Genomic DNA, 23570 nt, shown 5'->3' with positions numbered 1-23570 from the left:
GAGTCCGTGTAAACAGGCTTTGGTCGTGGGCAGGCAGAAGGCAGAGCAGAATCAGGAAACGGGCGGAAGTGGTAAACGGGAGATCAGGCAGGATAGAACGCTAAGTAATGCTGGCCGGGGCTAAACAAGACTTCGCACAGGTGAGTGTGTGTGAGCTGCTTATAAAGGGTACGTGGGTCATTAACGGAATGGAGATCAGGTGGGCTGGAATCAGGGTGAAAGGATGACGTAATGTTAGAAGTCCGGAGATGGTGGCCTCTGCTGGCCAGCGAGGGGAATGACTGGGACCGAGTTGGTGACAGTATACCAGGGATGCTCAACCCTGTTCCTGGAGATCTACCTTCCCGCAGACTTCAGCTCCAACCCTGATCAAACACACCTGAAGTAATTAATTTGGACCTGAGCAGTACTGGATAATTACAGGCAGGTTTGTTTGATTTGGGTTGCAACTGAAATCTGCAGGAAGGTAGATCTCAAGGAAGAGGGTTGATCACCTCTGTTGTATAATGTTGACCTGCTATTACTTGTTTACTTTAGTGGAGATGTGTGCGTATTCAGACACTGAGGTTGTGTAAGGTAATTGACTTCAATATTTTACCTACACACTCTTAATTAGCAATAGGTGAGGTTTTTACTATTACCAAAGTTTTGTAAAATTCCCAACTCTACAACTGTACCTCTCTTTAATTTCAAGTCTACACTATACCTTTTTATTCTTTATCTCTTTCATGTCCCACCTAGGGCACATTTAGAAAACTTTATTTCCAAACTCTACTGAAAACTAATTATTCTTATTACATTGCTAAAGTTTAATTGCACCTAATGAGCTGTGTGTGAGTGTGTGTGTGTTTGTGTGCGTGTGTGTGTGTGTGTGTGTGTGTGAGTGCAGGGCTGGAGATCTTTAATCTATCTTACCACACATTAAACTGACCCTGCTTGCTTCAGAAGTTTAATACTTTAATCAATGAATATCCACGATAAATGACTCCACAGCAGGCCAGCACACACAGTAAACAGCGCGGCTCAATATTCTTCTCATTTTGAGTCACGGCTGACTTTATGAAATGAATCACACATTACTCACATATTTAGTTCTGTCAAACACTATCAGCGAGATGATCTTTCAGCACGATCTGCGTGTGCGTCAGTGGCCGTGAAAGTGCAGGTAAAGTGTTTGTTTTATTTCATCGACAGCCACAAGGTTTTTTGTTGTGAAGGATTATGGTTGTGTCCATAACCATTATGAACACGGTAAGTTTTTTCAATATCTGTTTTCAGGCATTCATTACAGCAGCTTCAGCAACTAAAAGAGATGATTGGCATACAGCTCTCACCTAAATACACCAATTCTTAAAGCAAATATTGAGAATACACTGACCGGCCACTTTATTAGGTACGCCTTACTAGTACCCGGTTGGATCCTCTTTTTCCTTCAAAACTGACTAAATCTCCCATTTTACCACATTCCAAAGGTGCTCTACTGGATTGAGCTCTGGTGACTGTGGAGGCCATTTGAGTACAGCTAAATCATTGTCATGTTCAAGAAACCAGTCTGCGATGGTTTGCGTTTTGGCCATTATTTGGCCATTTGGCCATTATCCTGCTGGAAGTAGCCATCAGAAGATGGGTACATTGTGGTCATAAAGGAATAGAAATGGTCAGCAACAATACTCAGGTAGGCTGTGGCATTTACACAATGCTCAGTTGGTACTAATGGGGCAAAAGTGTGCCAAGAAAATATTCCCCACACCATTGCACCACCACCAGCCTGAACCATTGATACAAGGCAGGATGGATTTATGCTTTCATGTTGTTGATGCCAAATTCTGACCCTACCGACTCATTAGACCTGGGAACGTTAATCTAATCTTCTATAGTCCATTTTGTTGAGCCTGTGCGAATTGTAGCCTCAGTTTCCTGTTCTTAGCTGACAGGTGTGGCACCTGGTGTAGTTTTCTGCTCAGTTTGAACTGCAGCAGATTGTCTTGATCATGTCTACATGCCTAAATGCATTGAGTTTCTGCCATGTGATTGGCTGATAAGGAATTTGTGTTAATCAGCAGTTGGACATGTGTACCTAATAAAGTGGCCATTGAGTTTAAATAAGACTTAATATATAATATGAGCAGCCAACATGATATATGTATGTGTGCATATGCTTGACGGAGTCTGCATTTTTCATATGCATGCTCTGTGTTTGTGTGTGTATGATAGCTTGTGTGTGTGTGGGAGGATTCAGGGTTAAAGAGCCGTTCTATCAGCAGGCTCCTGCAGCAGTGGTTGCATTGTCTGCCTGAATGCCTGAATTAAAGGACTTTGTCTTCTTTGTGAGGGTAATGGCCTCCTTCACACAGACAGCACAACAATTGAGAGCGAACAGAGAAACCCCATCCCTCACCCTCCATCCACTCCCAGCTTATTCTTGCTCCCTCGTTAATCTTCCACACCTCTCCTCATCTGCATCATTTTTACCATTTTAGGAAAGCATGACATCAACCAACACTTGTTTACATAAATATTTCACTCCTCTCTGTTCTAATGTGTATGTATTAGATTCATTTCTCCTTCCTGTCATGTTTAAATTGTTTTATATTGTTATATTTATAGCATATACAGTAGGCTTATTTATTGGGGAGAAAAGTGCAAATTCCAACAGGGTTAAAATAAAATCCCTCTGGGAGTAAAATAATTCCTACAAATTATAATGACAGAATATTGATTACTGATTAATAAAGACTTATTTTTGCACAGCTCAATTTTTTAATAGTATGACCTCAAAACAATTTTAACACCATGCATGACAGTTAAACGTATTGTACTCAGCATATACAAGTACACCCCTCACAAATCTATCTTTTAAATTCACATTTTTAATGTGTGGACGCTATACAATATTATATTTGTGCATATACATTAGATTAGTCAGTACTGAAGCCAAATCTGGAGCATATCTAACATAATAACTTATGATAATGGTCCAAAAACTAATACACCCAAATGTATACGTTATAGAAAAATAATACTCACACATTTTAAAATAGGAGTAAAAAATAAAAATAAAAAAGCAAAAAAAAAGTAATAAAATATTCTGAAATTTTGTAGGTTGTAATATTTTTTGCAATATTTTCCTTGAATTTAATTGTATTATCTTTCAATGTCTAAAGATGTTTGGTGACTAAAATATTATTTAAAAAAAAAAATATATATATATCTGTTTTGTTTAAATGCACCAAAATACATTGCCTATATTCACTAAGAAATGAATACAAATATTCATTTTCAGAACGGATCACTTATGCTGAGCACTTTATATTTTGATGTTTACGTACATCAGCTACCCAGCTCTGCAGTGACCTTTCAAATGTACTGTGTAGACAAAATTTGTTTTAGTAATTCAGTAATTGGTTAATTCATTCACTGTCTCCTCTTTCAGTCATTGGTTGGTTCAATTGTCGGTAAAGCTTTATTTTGATGGTCCATTTGAGAATTAGTAGACTGTCTGCTTAATCTTAATATCTGTCGATACTGCTCCTTCAACAGACATTTAACTGACTGTAAGAAACTTGGCAAGTAAATCAAATGTACTACAAATGGCATTTGTGTGAGAATCATCGCGAATAAACTCCACCACAAATAAATGAAATAAATCACTGAGCTGTATTTCAGCTTTATCTGTGTCTGTCTCTATCACTGACTGCTGTTTATTTGATGAAACACATGATGATTAGAAGCATACATGCACATGGGAACGGTAGGCGGAGAGAAGCAGCTCAACAGCTACAGTATACTCGGACACCAAAAACGGCCAAATTTTGGAGGCTCTAGTAAATAATCTGATGAGTATTTTGAGCTGAAACTTTACAGACACATTCTGGAGACACTAAAGGCTTATCTTACAACTTGTAAAAGAGGTAAAATAGGTGCCCTTTAATAGTTTATTTATTAACTCATTCATAGTAAGTAATTTCTTATAACATTGCACTTATAAAAGAACAATATGTAAAAATGAATCATTCAAATATCTAACAAGAACTGGAACTAGAACTTCTTCTCCATGTGATCATGACCCGATGAATCAGAAGTGGTGGAATGAGGCTTAATAAAAGCTCTGCTGCTTTCACACTAGTTTCTCGTCAGCAATTGCTTCAGAGCTCTTTTACATTAATGTTTTTTCTGCTTTACATTGCTTCATAATGACATGATAACAAGTTTGTAATTTACAAGTTATTATAGATTATTAAGTAAAAATAACCTCCTTGCAATGTTCTTTTAAAATGTACCTGGAAACCGGGACGCATTTTGCTTGCATTTTCCGTCAACGTTTAACACCTCGTGACTAAATAAAGGGCGCCAATGTGATCGTGCACACCAATGCGCCAAACGGCAGGCGCAAAATCGTCCTTTTTAAAGAAACGCCTCATGCTCGTTTTTTTCCTTTTCCACCAGTCAGATTGGCACTTTTGATGTGCACGGAGCTGCTGAAGTTACAGTAAACAGCACTTGTAGGCGCTCAAGCTCAAAACTGTCAATGCGAGCGCACACTGAAGAAGATGCGCAGAAGCGATATGAACGTGCTGCTTATTGCACTGGTGAACAATAATAACTTCTTCAGAGCTGGAGCTGCTACTTGAACCATCCATGCTTGTTCGAATCGCCAGTAACTTTAACAACAAGCAAGCCAACCTTCTGTCTTCTTCTTCTGTGTTACAAGCAGGTGTCAAGCTTAAAGTTGTGTAGCGTCATTTAACATCAAGAAGTGATTTTGCATAATCTTCTGCTCGACGCCAATGAAAATCGCAACCCGGGCTCATTGTGGAAACGTAGCCCCGCGGACGTTTCTGTGGGCCGCGAGATACGTCCCGGGAGGTACGTATTCGAGCGGTTTTTGTTTTCGCGGATCCACGAGAGGCCGCTGTACGCGCTTTTTCGCGTCTCTGGCGCCTCTCTGGAGCGCGCGCCGTTCGCGCCCGCGCCGTTCTTGCGCGAAAAGTTGCCCCTCCTCCTTCCCTAAACCCGAGCGACGGTTCGCAAAAGCCGTCCAGAAAAAATAAAAAAAGCAAAACCCCTCGTCTTCGATTTCGACCGCGTTTTCGGATCCCGCCGCGTTCTCGCCCTAAATTTTCGGATTCCGTTTTTCGCCTTACCTGATTTCCAGAACCGCTGTTCCCCGGACTCGATCCCGGTCGTCGTCCCCACGGCCGGCTCCTCCTCCTTCGGGGCCTTTGCTCCGCCGAAGCAAAGCTGTGTGCTAAGCGGACAAACTGGTTGCATCAGGAAAGCCCTCCACTCGGAGCCGAGCCGTCGGCCGGCGAGCGCGAAGAGGAGGGACGGAGCGGCGCCACACCGCCCCGCAGCGTTCGCTCGAAAAAAACTAAACGCGGCCTTACGTACCTCCGGCCACGTAAATCACGGTCTCCAGAAATGTCCGCGGGGCTACGTTTCCAGAATGAGCTTGGGTTGGAAAATCGCTTGGGTTTAAATCCATAAAAACGTCTCGAAAAATGCTGACGACAAACGCTAATGAAAAGCCTTTTCTGTACTGTTGAACTTGACTGTAAAAGAACCAATTCATAATTTGTTTGTAAATCAGACTACTAGCTTACTGATTTGTATGTCATGATTGAAAGAATCGGTTCAAAAGAGTCACTCATTCGGGAATCTGACTGCATTACCTGCACTTTTTATTTTTGATTGAATAAAAACAACCAGCTTTTTCTGTTTGGAAAGCAGGCTAAATTCTGCAAACTCACCATCACATCTAAGATGAAATATATGTTTTGTATGTTTCACCAAAGATTTCTTCTACTGAAAAGCATTATGGGAAATGCTGTTTTAAATAAGCTTCTTGAACATTGCATGACATCATAACTCAGTAATCCCTTTTAAAAGCACCGTGAATGATGCCATCACGACACATAAATCTCTATGGTATTTCTGACCATTCCGTCTATGATTTTTGTCCTGTTCATGTCTTGTCAAATGAAACATGTCCATTAGCTGTATTTACATATCATTTGCATATCCATTATCAAAGCTGACTAGAAAAACATTGTGGGTAATAGACAGCATCAGCGCCAGGCTGGAGATCCTCATTTCCACACAGCATGTGTTTAACTGATAAAGAGAGAAGAGGAATGGCTTTCTGTATGAGTGTTTAACCGATAAAAATGAAGATCATTCTTGGGGGTTTCTCAGAAATAATGACTTCTCTATTTGCAGTAATATCCTATTGTAAATAAGTAATAAATAAGCTCCAGTGGATCCACGCTCTGACACAGTATACATTAACAGACAATTTAACCGTTTTAATCTGGAATAAAACTCTATGTTCTTAAAGGGACAGCTTCCCCCAAAAAGAAAAGTCTAACATCTTTTACTCTCCCTTCATTTTTTAATAACCAGTTTAAAGTTCTGTATTTGTTGAAGATATTTGAGATCATCAATCATTAAGAATGATGGACTGACTTGATTTTCATAGTAGTGCTTGTTCCAAACCAGGCTGACTGGGAATATGTGCCCAGGGCTACAATTTTAGAACTGAGAAATATGTACGCTGGGCTATGTGGTCTTGAAGTTGTTTTGTTACGTTTTCATAAACCTACTATAGGGCATTGTGTACATTTTTGACAATCTTAAATACATTACTGGGGCACATTTTCTCTTATGTGCCATTTCTCGTAATCAACATGTAATTGTTGTGTACATTTCTGCTGATCTCAATGTCCGAAAATTCAACAGACTTGTTTGTTGGCGAATGAATCTTAGGGCCCTATCATACACCAGGCGCAATAAGGCACACAACGCGTTTGGTGCGATGTATTTTCAGACCAACGCAACCCTAATTTAACTGTATCGTGGCACGTTGTTTAAATAGCAAATCTATTTGCGTCACTTTGTGGACTCATGGGTGTGCTGGTCAGAAAAGGAGGTGTGTTAAGGCGCATTGTTGGCGTGTTGCTATTTTAAGGAACTAAAATAGACTGTGCAATTGACCAACTGAAAGCAGGTCTAAAGTCCAGCGCAGAGCGCATTAGTTGTGTGCCTTAAATGCGTACACATTGCTTAATACTTACAAGATAGCAGGGCCACCCCAATATGATTTAGTTGTTGCTATTATTAATTTAAATGTACTTACGTAAATTCACAATATTTCAATAAATAAATAGAAATCAATTAATAAATATAATTTCTTATGCATTAATGATATAGCTGATTCACTGAGATTGCACACTTTTTATTAAGAAATTATTATTTTTGAAATGAAAAAGTTGTGTTTAATCTGATTGAAAACCAAAAATAAAAAATAAAAACAGATGCATTTTGAAATCATCTTTTCAGAATCTAGTTTATTTAGCAACTCCATTACTTTGTTGGTTTGTTTAATAATTAATTCATTAATCTTCATCAATTTTAGACATGGCATATACTGTATGTTGTACAATAAATGTATGTGAAAAAATAACTTGCCTGAAAGGTGTTTTTAAATGAAATTTTAATTTTTATTTGCTTTGCTTGTGTACTTGCTGATTTATTTCAATGAATAAATTACAATATTTCAAGAGTTTTTATTGGAATTAATTAAAAATTCATTGTTTCATTTACAAGAAATGTGAATGTGTGCCACCCCAAGATTTGGTTTTGTCTTACTTGGCCACCCCTAAGAAAATTTTCTGGGGGCGCCACAGAAGGATAGTAATGCATGAATATCTTTACAAATGAAAAAGAATTAAATGATTAAAATATTACAAAAATTAATATTTTATACATTAATATAAAAACCACTGCCTTTCTTGACAGCCTTTTTTCAGTTTATTCATGTCAACTTGCTTTTGTATAATGTTATTATTGACATTTGTATTATTTATTATTTGCATATTTATAATTGTTTTAATAAAAACAAACGTAGTTTTGTCCACCTGTCGGGTTTTAAACTGGGGATAAGAATAGAATGTGTGTTTGGATATAACACATTTTGCTGACCACACTTCATTGTTAATTTTTTTTTCATTGTTTATTTATTGCTTTGCTGGAAATTAGAGCTGATTTTAGAAATAGTTTTGAAACAAATATTTGCACTTAACAAAAAAAAAATTAAATATGTAGGCTAATGGATGTCTTCAGTGGAGTGCGTATAACCCCCTTTCCTTATCCACGAAAGAAAAAGAAGAAAAGAGTAAAAGTAAAGAGGCCGAATGGTGGAGGCTCATTCTTTTCCTCGCGCTGCAGATGGTTTGTTTAACTGTTTTCTCGTTAGTGAAGTGTTCAGTTTTTCCATTTTCAAAGTTCACCATGAAAATAGCAAATGCACCATGGTGGGCACAACTGACTCATAAAGGGAATAGGAGATGAGACTCTGATTGGTTTAATGCACAAAACACACCCATAAGTCATTAAGAGAATAATCTCAACCCTGTTAGACCATGCGCCGCATCGCAAACTGTATTTTTCCATCCTTAAAATAGCAAAAGTGGATTCGAACATGCCCTTAATGCTTTGCATCATGGCTTTAGACTTTGCGCCTAGATCGTTCAAATAGAGCCCGTAATCTTAGTAAATAAAGCCAATCAAGATCCAACAAGAGGCTTATCGTGGATCTGTCTGAAGATGGTTAGGACAGGGACAATGGTTAAAATAGCATATATAGATTGAGGAAGACATGTTTTGAGATGTTATCTAACAGGGCACAAGGGTGAGATCATCAGATATTTGTTCTTACCCTTATCTTCATGTTGTTTTCAAGAAGCATTGGACAATGATGTGAGTGCAGATGTTCTTGACCTTGAGAGGATTATGGGATCCAGCGAAAAAAGAAAAAAAAAACTGAGGAGAGGGTAGAGGTGAATATGTTCATGGGGAGACTTTAAATAAAGCAGAGAAACCCAAATAATAAAGAGGAAAAACAAAACGCAACTTTTAAAAGAGAGGATATGTAAAGTGAGCCTGTGAGTGATCAAATAAACAAACAAGTCAATTAATATAATGAATTCAATAAAGAAATGCTGTGAAATCATTTGAAGTTCGGCTCTAAAATGTTTAAAAGTGAATGATCGAATGGAAATTTAATTCATAGTATGTAATTTCCACCACTAGAGGGCGTGTATTCACAGCAAACAAAGGCATCATAGAAGTTCATTACATCCTATGGGACTCTTACAGAAATCATGTTCATTCATCTCTTGGTCTCCACAGCAGAATGAACCGTCAACTATTCTGTATATTTTACGCAGCAGATACTCTTTCAGATGCAACCCAGAACTGGGAAACCCATACACTTTCACACTCACACATGCCACTGAGCCACCCAATAAGCTATATGTTAAACATTAATTATGACAATGGCTATTTTTCAAAGTGTAAAATATGGACATTCTAGAATGATATCAGAGATTTCAACGGCTAGTTGATACACTCCTTTAACAGACCGGAAGTGAGATTTAATGAGTTATGAGGAAAGTATGCCATTAGGACTAAGCGCAAGGGGTGCTAAGTCATCAGCACACACACACCCTGCGGGCCACTGCCCCCCTGAGAGCTGCTAATGATGGAGAAAAACGCAGACAGACAGACCTGGTTGCATTTTGCAGACTACATATGCAAATATGCACACACACGCACATGCTGAGGCTCTGATTGAGTATCCAGCTCTCTGTAGACATCATTACTAACCCATCATAGATTTACAATCTCATGATTACACTTTGTTTGTTTCTGCGGAGTGTCAGAGAGACCATGTTCATCTGTTCGCATTATTTAAAAAAATGGTGTAACCTACATGCTTCTCCACGAGAACTCACACACCCGAAGGCATTTTCCTCTTATTCATACAGCAGTGTCATTTACTGAGCATGTTGCTGACTTTTCTTTCAGTTTGGAGTTCGGATGCTTTACTCTAGGGTTTTCTCTCATCTGCTGGTCGCTCACTACAATAAAAAAAAAAAAATGCACAGAAACTTCTCCACACTTACATCCAATTATTCTGATACTGGCAGATTTGGCTCTCAAGAGAGGGATTCAGCAAATTTAAATAATCAGTCCTGAACCACCCCCAAAAGAGAGACTGAGCTGCCCTGGGGCAAGTGCAACATTAGCAGGTCTGAAGAGTTTTAGGTGAACCTGAATGTCCTCCCATGTTTCAAGGAAGTAAACATGCCATGAAGAAAGTAAATTCAAAATATTAGTATGTATGTGTAAGAGAAGTTGCTTATAAACTGCTGGTAAAAATGCAACTTTATTTATTATGATTGCAAGTTCATCGTTTTTTGTTTTTTTTTATTTATTGTTAATTTCTTGCAGTTCTGAATTTATTCTAGCTAATTTCAAGTGTATATCTTAAAGTTGTTAGATAAAAAATTTGAAATGCACAATGTAAGACTTTATGCCACATCATTCTCAAAATTCAAAATGATAAATTGTCTATTTTTTGTTTAATCAGTGTTTCAGTGCTGTCTGGAAATCTTTGTTTACATTAGGCAGTTTTTTCCCTCCAAAAAAAAAAAAAAAAAAAAAAAAACTGCTACATTTATTCATGAATGCAAATTTCAACCATTTTACCAAGTTCCTTTTTGCACTTATTTAAATTACATTCAGCACTTTGCGAGATCTCGTTTTTATGGCAACTTAATCAAAGCTAAACAAGCAAAACAAGGAATTGGTTTAGTGGGAGAGGGAGTTTGGAAAAACACTACATTGGATGAATGAACATGCTAATGTCTTTGTTTACTCGAAATAATCATCACTCAAGTATGAAATCAAAATACACACATATTACAGACATTACATGGTGCGATTTAAAATCAAAATGTGGACAATTACATCAAAACAAACTGCATAATGAAGACACATTGTTTACACACCAGAGAGTCTAAAGCTCCGAGATCTGCTTCAACCGCTGGGGGCTAATGGACCGGGCCATATTACGTCATTAAATGAATATTGATTTTTTTTTTCTTGTGCAATTATGTAAATCTCCAGCAGTGTGAAGAACCTCAGATTCCACGTCTTTTGATTAGTGCAATTGCACAATATTTTATACAGTACTAAACATTGGGATTCAATTTAATGATACAAAAAGGTTTTGTGTTTCTTTGTCATGAGTTCTCCGTGTTATTCACTCATTTTCTCTTGGCTTGGTCCCTTTATTCATCAGGGGTTGCCACAGCGGAATGATCCGGCAACTTATCCAACATATGTTTTGCACAGTGGATGCCCTTCCAGCTGCAACCCATACACACTCAATCACACTTATACACTACGGCTAATTTGGTTTATTCAATTCACCTGTACCGCATGTCTTTGGACTGTGGGGGAAACTGGAGCACTCAGAGGAAACCAATGCCAACACGGGAAGAGCATGCAAACTCCACACAGAAACGCCAACTAACCCAGCTAGGACTTAAACCAGCAACCTTCTTACTATGAGGCAACAGTGCTAACCATTGAGCCACCGTGCCGCCTCTTCTCAGTGTTATTAATGCTTCATTTTATCTGATCTTCGCAGATAATGCTATTCTTACAGGATGCTGTTAAAATATAAAGGTTCTTGGACTCAGCAGAAGTTGTTATAGTTGTGTAAACTCAGAACGCAGTGAATGGGAGAGTACAACTAATAATCATTTTTTTGTATTCCTATTTGCTCAAATAATAAAAGAAAAACTCAATGACTGTTTCAAGACTTTCAGAAAAAAGGAGAAAAACAGGTTGAGACTGATAACGCAGACAGAAGAGAGAACGGTTATAGACGTCACAAATTTATGCAAAGATGTATAGTATATTATTATATTATATATTGTATATATTATAAAGTACAGCTTGTAAGCACAGTGGCACATTGGGTAGCACGACTGCCTCACAGCAAGAAGGTTGCTGGTTTGAGCCTCGGCTAGGTCAGTTGGCGTTTCTGTGTATAGTAAGCAAGTTCTCCCTGTGTTCGCGTGGGTTTCCTCCGGGTGCTCCAGTTTCCCCAACAGTCCAAAGACATGCGGTACAGGTGAATTGGGTAAGATAAATTGTCCGTAATGAATGTTTGTGAATGGGAGTGTTTGAATGTTTCCCAGTGATGGGTTGCAGCTGGAAGGGGATCTGCTGCGTAAAACATATGCTGGATAAGTTAGCGGTTCATTTCGCTGTGGTGACCCCAAATAAATTAAGGGACTAAGCAGAAAAGAAAATTAATGGGTCAATAATTGTCACATTTTTTCCAGTTCTGGGCTGCGGCTTAAAGGGCATCTGCTGCGTAAAACATATGCTGGAATAGTTAGTGGTTCATTCTGCTGTGGCGACCCCTGATAATCAGACAGGGAATAAGCCGAAAGAAAATGACTGATTGAATAGTTGTCACAGTCATTTTGGATTCTTGTTTACTTTATCTCTCTCAATTTGTCAAAATGTACAATAACATTCTAAAATGTGTGATATTTGTAAATTTTTTGTAAAATTCTATAAATAAAGTTGGGGAAAATCTGAATTTTAAGCGAGTTTTAAGATGCTGATGACTTGTAAATGTGTCATAAGCATCTTGTGAAAAGGATCCACTAGTTCCATTAAGAACCTTCAACATCCATGAAACCCTTTCATTCCAGAAGTTTCTTGGAAGTGGTGTTAGTGAGGCCAGCAGAGGGTGCTCAGCCTGTAAAGTGAAGGGGACGCTATACTGTCAGTGGGCGCTGTCTTTCAGATGAGAAGTTAAAAACCAAGTGCGAGTTCCTGACTCTCTATGATCATTAAAAATGGTAAAAAGTAGGGTTGTAACCCGGTGTCCTTGCCAAATTCCCTCCATCAGCCCTTACCCATCATTGCCTCCCAATTATCTCCATTCACCAAATTGGCTCGATCACTGTCTCTCAACTCCACCAATAGCTGGTGTGTGGTGAGCACACTGGCAATGTTGTCCTGTGGCTGCCGTCGCATCATCCAAGTAGATGCTGCACACTGGTGGTGATGAGGAGAAACCCCCCTCATGATTGTGAAGTGCTTTGGGTGTATGGCCATACGTGATAAATGTGCTACATAAATACACATCACTTTTTAATTTACATTTACAGTGGAAATGTTCTTTAGAATTCTTCACACCATGAAAAAAAAATGGTTCTTTAAAGAAATTTTCAGTAAAAGGTCCTGAAATGAATGGTTCAGATAAAAGAGCCTCCAGGAACAGGGTTGGGAAACACTGCTTTAGGGAACCAGAAATGTTCTTATATGGTTCATCTCTGTTAGTTCTTCCTGGACCTTTATTTTTTTTTAAGAGAGTGAAACACAAACAATCTCTTAAACGATTAATAACACAGTCTCTCCCTGACTCCTTCCGGAAAGTTAGAGTGTGGTGTCATTAAGCAGAAAGACGAGGCGGGGTTGTTTAAACTCTCTTGCCATTAATGCCCCTGCAGGAAATATCAAACATGCGGAAAGAACAACCCAACGCCCCCTTCTGCCCCGGAAATGTGCCTACCTTTTCACACAACACCCCCAAAAACGAATTAGCCACTTAGGATGCAATATTGGCACTTGTAGATTGAATTAAATGCGACAGACTCTTAAGACTTTTTTTGAGGTCTTTAATTAGCTCTAATAAATGGAGACGCTGCGCAGTGTCGTATTGAAGTGCATTGAAGGCTTGCTAATCACTTTAAAAGCTCAGAGGCAGATGTCAGGATTGGTGTGACGCGTGGCAGGAAAATGTGAACAGCTTAAAAGGATTTTTTTCCGTCTTTGTGCATATTTGTGTGAATGGTGTAGATACTGACGTCTTATCAATGAGAGATATTATATGTGGGTGGGTAGATATGAACCGACATAAAAGAATAGGAAGGATCTTGCCACACTCACACACACACACACACACACACACAAACATTTTCACTGGTGCAGCAAATGTAGCAGTAACTGGGGTTGGGCTATTGGTATGATTATTAGTGTGTGTGTTATATAATATATATATATATATATATATATATATATATATATATATATATATATATATATATATATATATATATATATATATATATATATATATACATACATACATATATATGTGTGTGTATATACACACACACACACACACACATACTAACTCACCGGCCACTTTATAAGGTACACCTGTACAACTGCTCGTAAAAACAAATTTCTAATCAACCAATCACAAAGCAGCAACTCAATGCATTTAGACATGTAGACATGGTTGAGACGATCTGCTGCAGTTCAAACTGAGCATCAGAATGAAGAAGAAAGGTGATTTATGTAACTTTTTTATTGAAGAATGGTTGTTGTTGCCAGACAGACTGGTGTGAGTATTTCAGAAATTGCTGATCTACTGGGATTTTCACACACAACCATCTCTAGGGTTTACAGAGAATGGTCCAAAAAAGAAAAAAATATCTAGTGAGTGGCAGTTCTGTGGGCGCAAATGCCTTGTTGATGCCAGAGGTCAAAGGAGAATGGCCAGACTGGTTCCAGCTTATGGAAAGGCAACAGTAACTCAAATTACCACTCGCTACAACCGAGGTATGCAGAAGAGCATCTCTGAATGCACAAAACGTCCATTTTTGAGGTGGATGGGCTACAGCAGCAATAGACCACACCGGGTACCACTCCTGTCAGCTAAGAACAGGAAACTGAGGCTACAATTCGCACAGGCTCACCTAAATTGGGCAATAGAAGATTGGAAAAATGTTGCCTGGTCTGATCAGTCTCGATTTCTGCTGCAGCATTCAGATAGTAGGGTCAGAATTTGTCGTCAACAACATGAAAGCATGACTCCAATTTAGACGTTAGGGTTAGGGTTAGGTATTTTGAAATATATATTTTCATAAATAATTACATCAGTATTTACATAATTCATAATCAAATTGTTTTGATTAATATTGCTCCATTATACAGTGTTTATTTTTTAAAATGTGATACACAATCATGCAGTATATGTTCTCACAGACATTTACGTACAGTATGTATATAGTTTCTACTATAGGCCTGATGAACTTTCCAAAGTGTGCAGTTATTCTAGAATAAAAAAAAATAAAACATCCAGCATAAAGTAGTTGCAGATAGGTCTCAACTGCTTCACAGCTCCATATCACTACATCAAATAATTTCATTCATTCGTTCATTTTCTTGTTGGCTTAGTCCCTTTATTAATCTGGGGTCGTCACAACAGAATAAACCTCCAACTTATCCAGCACATTTTTACGCAGCGGATGCCATTCCAGCCGCAACCCATCTCTGGAAAACATCCACACACACATTCACACACACACACACTCATACACTACAGACAATTTAGCCTACTCAATTCACCTGTACCACATGTCTTTGGACTTTGGGGGAAACCGGAGCACCCGGAGGAAACCCACGCGAACGCAGGGAGAACATGCAAACTCCACACACAGAAACACCAACTGAGCCGAGGATTGAACCATCGACCCAGCGACCTTCTTGCTGTGAGGTGACAGCACTACCAACTGCTCCACTGCGTCGCCCCCAAATGCATTGTGCCTTATTATACAAATATGTTTTTATATTAATAAATAATATAAATATAAAATCTAAAAAGTGAGTGCTTATAGCCAATATATATATTATATATATATATATTAGTACATATTAATAAACAATTATATTAACTATTATTTTTAATAGTAAAACAACATTTAAAAAAATAATGTCATGCTATTCTACCAAAATAAAGTGTAAACTGATATACAAGTAAAATAAAAATCCACATATTATAGTTTCCCTTTTTTCATTGTGCATACATTTAAAAGAGATGTTAGCAATCTGAGACCAGCAACCAGGAGGAAAAAAGAGGCAGTAAAATCACTATAAAGTGAACTCCACCTGATGTCCTATTTTCAGTAAATGTCAGATATAATGATGCGTTTTAAATGTAACTGCACATACACTGAACGAGGCCAGTAGGAGCATGGGGCCATATGTGTGTCAAATGGAAAAACAAAAAGAATCTGAACATGACACATTCATGATATAGAGCAGAAGTCCTCATTTAGACATCCAATTGAACTCTACCTGTCACTTTCACAATCTGTATTTCACACACACACACACACACACACACACACACACACACACACACACACACACACACACACACACACACACACACACACACACACACACACCAGACCAGGCTGCACAGAGAGATAAAACACACACAGAGTGGGCAAAGGACCTGTCAAATGGCAGGCAAAGACGCACACACATAGCATAATTGTTTGAGAGCATTCTTAAATGAATCTCTTAATGCTGAAAACGAAAGGTTATTAAGAGCCTTTGTGATTCGGCAGCCAAAAAGAGTCTCTCTGTGTTTCTTCCACATTTACTCTCAAATGGCTCTGAAACATCATGCAGGTCATCATTAAATTAAAGCTCATTGATAAGCTGCCAAACTCACACCTGCTAGCACTTTTCATTTCGGATTATAGTTTAATAGATTTATTGATTATATAAAAACATCTCTGTTTCTGCAAATAGATCTGTTGAGGGCTGCATGCTTTCATGCATTTACTTTGTATATAGTGTAACTGGATGAAGTGTGTGTTGCTGGGAAAAAAGTTGCATTATGCATTGGCTCTGAAACATATATTTTATTCAAACAAACAATTAAAAATAGTGATATCTGCTAAAGTACAATTAAAAGCAGATTTGCACACATTCGTACAACATTCTTTCCGATGACACATCAATATAGCCTCGGTGAGAGCTACCATCGTTGTTAGACGACAGACGTTTTCTTATTTACAGTTTGGTTAGGATGAAGAATGTGAAAGACGTGGGGAGAAAAAAATGAGTAAAAAAGAAAAGAAAGAAAAAGTCAAAGGGAAAAGCTTTGCCATAAGGGATTAACACGACGTGAAAGTTTTCCAGAAGAAGTTCTTGCATCCGGCTTTGCGCTCGCGGGGTGCGAGCATGGGGCCGGCGGCGCGCTCGAGCTCCAGACGCACATCATCTTTCTCGGCGGCGCGCGACAGATCCTCTGGCTCCAGCGCCTCGTTTTCTGCTTGCACGAGGTCTGAAAGCAGGTCTGCGAGTGTGTATCTGGCGAGTTCCTGACAATTAAAAGAATGAAAGAGAGTTGAAAACTTTAGGATATTCATTCACATCACTTGCTGCAACTCAAAGTGCGTCAGATTCAGGCTTGTGCAAAGCGTACTTTCATTCATTCGTTTGCTTTTGGGCTTAGTCCCTTTTTCAGAATTGGCGGTTCATTCCGCTGTGGCAAATCGTATGTATTTATCTAAAATTTGTATTTTGGACATTGAATTAGTTGTATATTCTTTTTAAAATGTAGCATTAAATAAAGCCAGGGCTTTAAAGGGATTGTTCACCCCCCCCCCCCCCAAAAAAAATGAATTTCTGTACTAATTTATTCACCCTTGACTTGGTTTTCTTCTGCTAAACACAAAAGAAGATATCTTGAAGAATGTTGTGAACCGGTAACCATTGACGTTCATAATAGGGAAAATAAATAATATGGAAGTTAGGTTCACAACATTCTTCAAAATATCTCCTTTTGTGTTCAGCAAAACAAGCAAGTCGAGGGTTTGGGGAAAATTATGACAAAATTGTCATTTTTGGTCGGGCTTTTAATACATTTATATCACTTTTACCTCAAAAATCTTGCTTTTTATGAATCTCGTTAGTTCACTTTTCAAAAAATGAAGACGTTATCGGCTTTAAAGGTTCCATAAATACCCTAAAAAATAATAATAAAATCGCACAGGTAACTTTGTGTTATTCAATACGAAAAAAATCAATTCAGATCAACTGTACTAAACTGTTTTTTTTTTTTTTTGGAAACCAACATATTGAAAAATCCCTTTCAGAACCTTTCCTTTAAAGAATATTAGTGTTTTGTAGGTTGGTTTTATTAACATTTTTCTGAAATCATAAGTGTTACATTACACGCATTACAGCTTCAGTTTGCTTTTTATTTCATAGGACATTTATATTTGGTACAGTTTTCAGATAACCAAAGCCCTGAAACCAGAATCATAAACTTTAGTTATAGTTCTCATCATCATTCATCACGCTATGCACGTTCAAACAATCTCTCTCTATATAGCCCCACACATTCTAACTTGACCGCTTATGTCGATTTCAGGACCACGGACAGCGCTTTTCATTCTTATCAAATCTCATTCAATTACCATTCAAATAATTTATAATATCTATCACATTACATTAGTCAGACGTGCAGTGTCTGTAAGTGCTGTTTTACCTGTTTTCCAGCAGGGCTGAGGAGAGATCTCTGCAGAAGTTGGCGGAGTTTGGCATCTGACGGCGCAGCTGAGACGCTGCTGACGGCGAGCGCGAGGGACAGGAGCGCCAGTGCGCACTGGATACGCGTGGAGAGCATCTTTTATTAAAGTGTTTATTTGGTCTCAGAGTAAAAGAAGAGAGATGCGTCGGGTAAGTTCTCTTTGCTCCTTCTGTTGCAGCTCATTCCTCCAAAGTTGCCTTTTAAACGATTCGCCTGACGTCAGGAGGCGAGGGGGGTTTCCTCCGCGTGCGCTCGAGTGATGCTGAGTGACAAAGATGACACCGATTAGGGGCGTGAATCCTACCGGAGGTGAAAGGGATTAATGATCGATTTAACCTGCAACCGTCACCGCAACCCTGCGCACACTGCTATTACTGTCTGTATGTGTATGTGTGTGCCAGAGTTTGCCAACATTGTCCAAGTGTGTCCATTGTAACACATTAAAAGATAGTTCACCCAAAACTGAAAATTCTGTCATCATTTTCTCATCCTTTACTTGTTAAAAACCTTTGCTATATTCTTTCTTCTGTTAAAATAAATATATATTTTGTATATGTATTTCTTTTTCCGATGGAAGTCAATGGCTACAGGTTTTCATATTTCGTCAAAACATCTTATTTTGTGTTGAACAGAATAAATAATTTAAGTAAACAATGATAAACTAAGTAAATAATGAGGAGTGTATATACATTTTACATAAAGTATTTTACATATACATAAAGTATCTTTACATATCTTTTAAACGGTCTTTAGCATGATAGAAAATATGTGAGTATCCTACAATTGTTGCTGCACTTGTGAAGGTCAGACTGTTGAAATGTTGTCAATAGGAGGTGTGAGCACTTGGGAAGACATCTGAAGTGCTCTTATCAGGTACAAATGCTAGAATGACTAATAAATAATAGTTTCATTTTAAGTACTTTAATATTAAGATGTTTGTGTGAAGGTTAGAATTCAGAAAAAAATAAACCCCATTGACATTGTTTTGAAACCAACATGCATATTTGCACGCATTCAGAGTGTGAATGAGACATGATTACATCATAATATCTGCCTATCATGAAAAAGCATTCAAACAAAGATGTTTAAATAGTAGTTTGGTCCTCGTATATGACAGTAAATGGGAATTTTTTTAGCCATGTTAAGTAATTAATCCAGTAGGTGGCAATGGATTATGTTTACAAATGAGTCCACAATTCAACTGATTCACTCAAAAAGCAGAATAATTCAATAATATCAAAATTGCCTATTGATTCAAACTGATATCAACTACAAAATTGAAAATTTGCTGTTACTCACCCTCAGAAAGTCGAAGATTTGGGTGATTTTTTCCTTCAGTATAGGACATTGAAGATTTTTAGCTGAAACTGTGGTGCTTAATGTATATCAATGGATATTTTGAGAATTAAAGGCAAAACAAAATAAACACACTAATGACAATACATTGAGGTCTAAAGTAAACCGATTAAACTATGTAGGAAACTGAACATTATTACATTTAAATTATATCTTTAATCCACAGCCTTTGCAAATGTAACTTGATTTTCTTGAACTTTCACTGATGCTATTCAACTGATTTGTTTAACTGATGGTTTGAATCATTCGGTAATTATGTTTAGTTTCTGGCTTGGGTATGTTTGAATACAAAACATATTTAATTACTTCTCCAAACTGTAAGTTAGAGGTTTACTGAAATTACTATACAACTATGTTGGCTCCTTTCACCAATGACTGCTGATGTCATAAAATAAAGGAAGAGCTGTTTAAAATTTGGTTAAAGTGAGAAGTTTTGTACTTACACTTTGTAAAGTCCAATCTGACAAGGCGCATCTAATGAAATTCAGCTTATATGTTAAAAGTGTTTGTTGCTGCTATAGTTTACTACAAATACCATGGTTAAAATATGGTAGTGTAAAAAAAACATGGTTACCATGATTTAACAACAACAATATAATTCTTGTTTGTTGTAAAACCATGGTTAATTTGCGTAGGGGGCGTTTAAAACAGATCTAGTTAAAACAAAGTACAATTATTAGCATCATGTTTATTTTTTATTTTTTTACATTGGCAAATTAATATTGTGCATTCCAGTGCTGGTTGAATGTGGTTCCTGTGGTAACCTAACCAACACGCCTATAGGGCAAAACAATTCGTTGCTGCTGGTTTTCTTTACACAGGCTCATGAGTGCACGCATTGACGTCAAGGCTTCCGAGAAGAGCCTCGTTTTCTTCTGCTTTCCCCGGGCACCACAGACAGTGGATATGTTTGCCCCTCCATGGGGGTTCTCAGTCTCCTTCGTTCCTCCAATTAAGACACAATCTACTATTAAGCGACGGTAATGGCCAGCCATGATCCACGCGGCGTGCGCCTTCTGATCCGTGATGTGTTTGAGAAGAACTCGCGCTAATTCCGCTGAACCCACCGGGACGGATAGACGGCCTCACCGGCTCATGGACCGCGAACCCGGTGACTTGGGACGCATCCGAAGCTGCATTATTTACGTAGTTACTATTTTTCGCACACCAGCACGCCGCGCATGCTGTTAAGTGCAAATGAAGCTCAGACTAACCTTTACCGACAGTATTTTTCACAGCCTGTGTTTTTCAACGCTAATTGCAATCATGTGTGCGTCGAGCGCGCGCACTGGCCTTTGGCGGTCTGAGACTACAAACATATTTAGACACACCGCTGATGGCGCTTATTTCTGCAACGTGTGACCACAAACTACGCCGAGGCCTTCTAAATTTATATACGTGCAAATTAAGAAGAATATTATTCTGGTACACAATAAATTATTGCCAGTATGCAAATAGTAGCCGAGATACAATAAGGAACCCTGAAAATCTGTTGGACAAAGGGATAGTTCACCCAAAACTGAAAATTCAGCCATAGTTTACTTGTATTTGTCACAAACCTGTTTTTGTTTCTTTCTTTGTTGATCACAAAACAAGTTATTTTGAAGACTGTTGGAAACCCTTAACTTTTGAGTTCCATAGTACTAGTTTTCGATATGGGTGTCAATGGTTAATGGTTTGTAACATTTTTCAAAATAACTTTTGTGTTCAAAGACATTCATTCATTCATTCATTCATTCATTCATTCATTTTTCTTTAGTCCTTAAAGAAAGGCTTAGTCCTGTTATTTATCAGGGGTCGCCACAGAGGAATAAACCGCCAACTTTTCCAGCATATGTTTTACGCAGCGGATGCTCTTCCAGCTCCAACCCAGTACTGGGAAACATTTATACATACACACATGCACTCACACACTTATAAAGCATGTATTTGGACTGTGGAAGAAACCAGAGCACCCGGAGGAAACCCACACCAACACGGAAAGAACATGCAAACTCCACAGAGAAATGGCAACTGACCCAGCCGTGACTCGAATCAGCGACCATCTCGCTGTGAGGAGGCAGTTCTAACCACTGAGCCAACATGCCTCCTCTGTTCAACAACAACGAAATAAACTCAAAAATCTTTGTAACCACTTGACTGTGGGTAAATGCTGGGTACATTTAAATATTTTGGTGAACTATACCTTTAAAAACACTTCAAGTATGGAATCATTTTTGTTACAAATATAAAAACCAAGTGCAATTCATTTGAATTAAAGGAAAATGTTTACAATTGATAGTTATATAAATAACATCAATAGAAAAGTAGAAGTCAAAATATCAAAGAAAAATTAAGGAAAGTGTCAAAAAAAATCTCTATTTGTTTAATGAACTGGTTGAGTTTGAGATTTTTTTAGCTGAATCAGTGGTTTTTGGCAATTCATAAAAAAACATGCAGGCAAAACCAAATGAATACAGGTTAAAAGTTAATTAAAAGGTGAGGTAAAGTTATACTCTCAAAAATAAAGGCTCACTGCTGATATTGATAAAGAACCTTTAACATCCATGGAACCTTCATTTATTCATTTTCCTTTGGCTTAGTCTCTGATTTATTAGGGATCACCACAGCAGAATGAACCGCCAACTATTCCGTCAAATGTTTTACACAGTGGATGCCCTTCCAGCCGCAACCCAGTACTGGAAAGCACCCATACACACACACACACACTCATACACTACGGCCAATTTAGTTTATTGAAAGTTATTTATTATAAAAAATGGGTTTCTTATAATATGAAGTTTGCAACAGTTCTTCATGGAACCACATCAAGCATTTTTAAAAGTGCTTTCTTTGCTATCAATTCATAAAAAGGTTGAACATTAAGAGTGTATTATAAGTGTTCAAATAAGTTTAAGCACTTCAGGACTTGCAGATATAGACACTTTTACCAAGCACTCTCCATTAGGTTAACAAATCTGCAGTGTTTTAATTAAAGCTTTGGTTTATTGAAGGCCATTTACAATCTCATTTTCTCATTCTCTTTGTAAAACGGATTCTGGACTTTTCTCATTATAATGAATGTGCTGATTGAAGTTAAAATTGAGCGGCTGAAATCCTACACTGCAGCACGAAAAGGCCTTTCTGATTAACTGCACAAAACCGAAGAATTTTTCATTTTTAGCTTAATAAAACAGATCTCTAATCAGAACTAGTCAGCTGGTTTTTCCATCACTTTTCTCCTTAATTGTAAGTTAGACTTCAGGTTTGGGAATTTTAATTAAGAGAGCTTGCTAAGAGTAAGCAACAGTTGGCATACACAATGCTTGTTTTGAACCTCTAACATTAAGTATTTTGCAATCTACAATCTGGCCTATTCTGTGTATGTCTAGGCAGATTAAAACAAATGCAACTGCATTCCCAATCAACAAATGTGCAACAAAATTATCCCTAAAACAGGGATGTCCAAATCAATTCCTGGAGGGCCGCAGCCCTGCACAGTTTAATTCCAACCCTGCTCCAACACACTTACCTGTAGGTTTCAAACAAGTCTGAAAGACTTAATTAGTTTGAGCAGGTGTTTAATTAGGGTTGGAACTAAACTGTGCAGGACTGCGGCCTTCCAGGAATTGAGTTTGACATCCCTGGTGTAAAATTTATGTAACCAAAACACCACCTAGCTACTTTATCAAGCAAAATGCTGATTTAAAAGTTCCCAATTTTGTTTACTAAAAGTTTACACCCATTAAAGGTATTAAATAAAAGGTCATTTATACAAATTGCAGCCTCAAGTATCTGAAATGGCTAGTTCAAGGATCAATTCTCCCTAAACCCAGCCTTTTAGAGAGCCTGCTCTTCTCTGATTGGCAGATGTTGTGATCGCCAGCAGTGTTTTCTCAGCTGGAGATTACTTTCGGTGTTCTTACCGAACTACAACTCCCAGAACTCTTTGCACTCACCAGCT

At 38.0% G+C, this 23570-nt stretch overlaps 1 protein-coding gene across 1 annotated transcript; it reads right to left on the bottom strand.

Moving 5' to 3' along the window:
• Positions 1–16575: 16575 nt before the first annotated feature.
• Positions 16576–18445, bottom strand: sst1.1 (somatostatin 1, tandem duplicate 1). The gene is made up of 2 exons (NM_183070.2): positions 18230–18445; positions 16576–17057 (listed from the first exon to the last, which is right to left on the bottom strand). The coding sequence occupies exons 1-2, from the start codon at positions 18365–18367 to the stop codon at positions 16851–16853; spliced, it is 345 nt and encodes a 114-aa protein (NP_898893.2). The 5' UTR covers positions 18368–18445; the 3' UTR covers positions 16576–16850.
• Between the last annotated feature and the right edge of the window lie 5125 nt (positions 18446–23570).

This window comes from Danio rerio, chromosome 15, assembly GCF_049306965.1.
Source record: "Danio rerio strain Tuebingen ecotype United States chromosome 15, GRCz12tu, whole genome shotgun sequence".
Taxonomy (NCBI): Eukaryota; Metazoa; Chordata; class Actinopteri; order Cypriniformes; family Danionidae; genus Danio; species Danio rerio.
This window is presented reverse-complemented; position numbering and strand designations above follow the sequence as displayed.

What these genes read in the sequence shown, in the direction of transcription:
- sst1.1 (NM_183070.2), bottom strand. Translation starts at nt 18,367, where the DNA reads ATGCTCTCCACGCGTATCCAGTGCGCACTGGCGCTCCTGTCCCTCGCG. An exon ending in TCAGCCCTGCTGGAAAACAG is followed by an intron (nt 17,058 to 18,229) that starts GTAAAACAGCAC and finishes TTTAATTGTCAG; the next exon opens with GAACTCGCCAGATACACACT.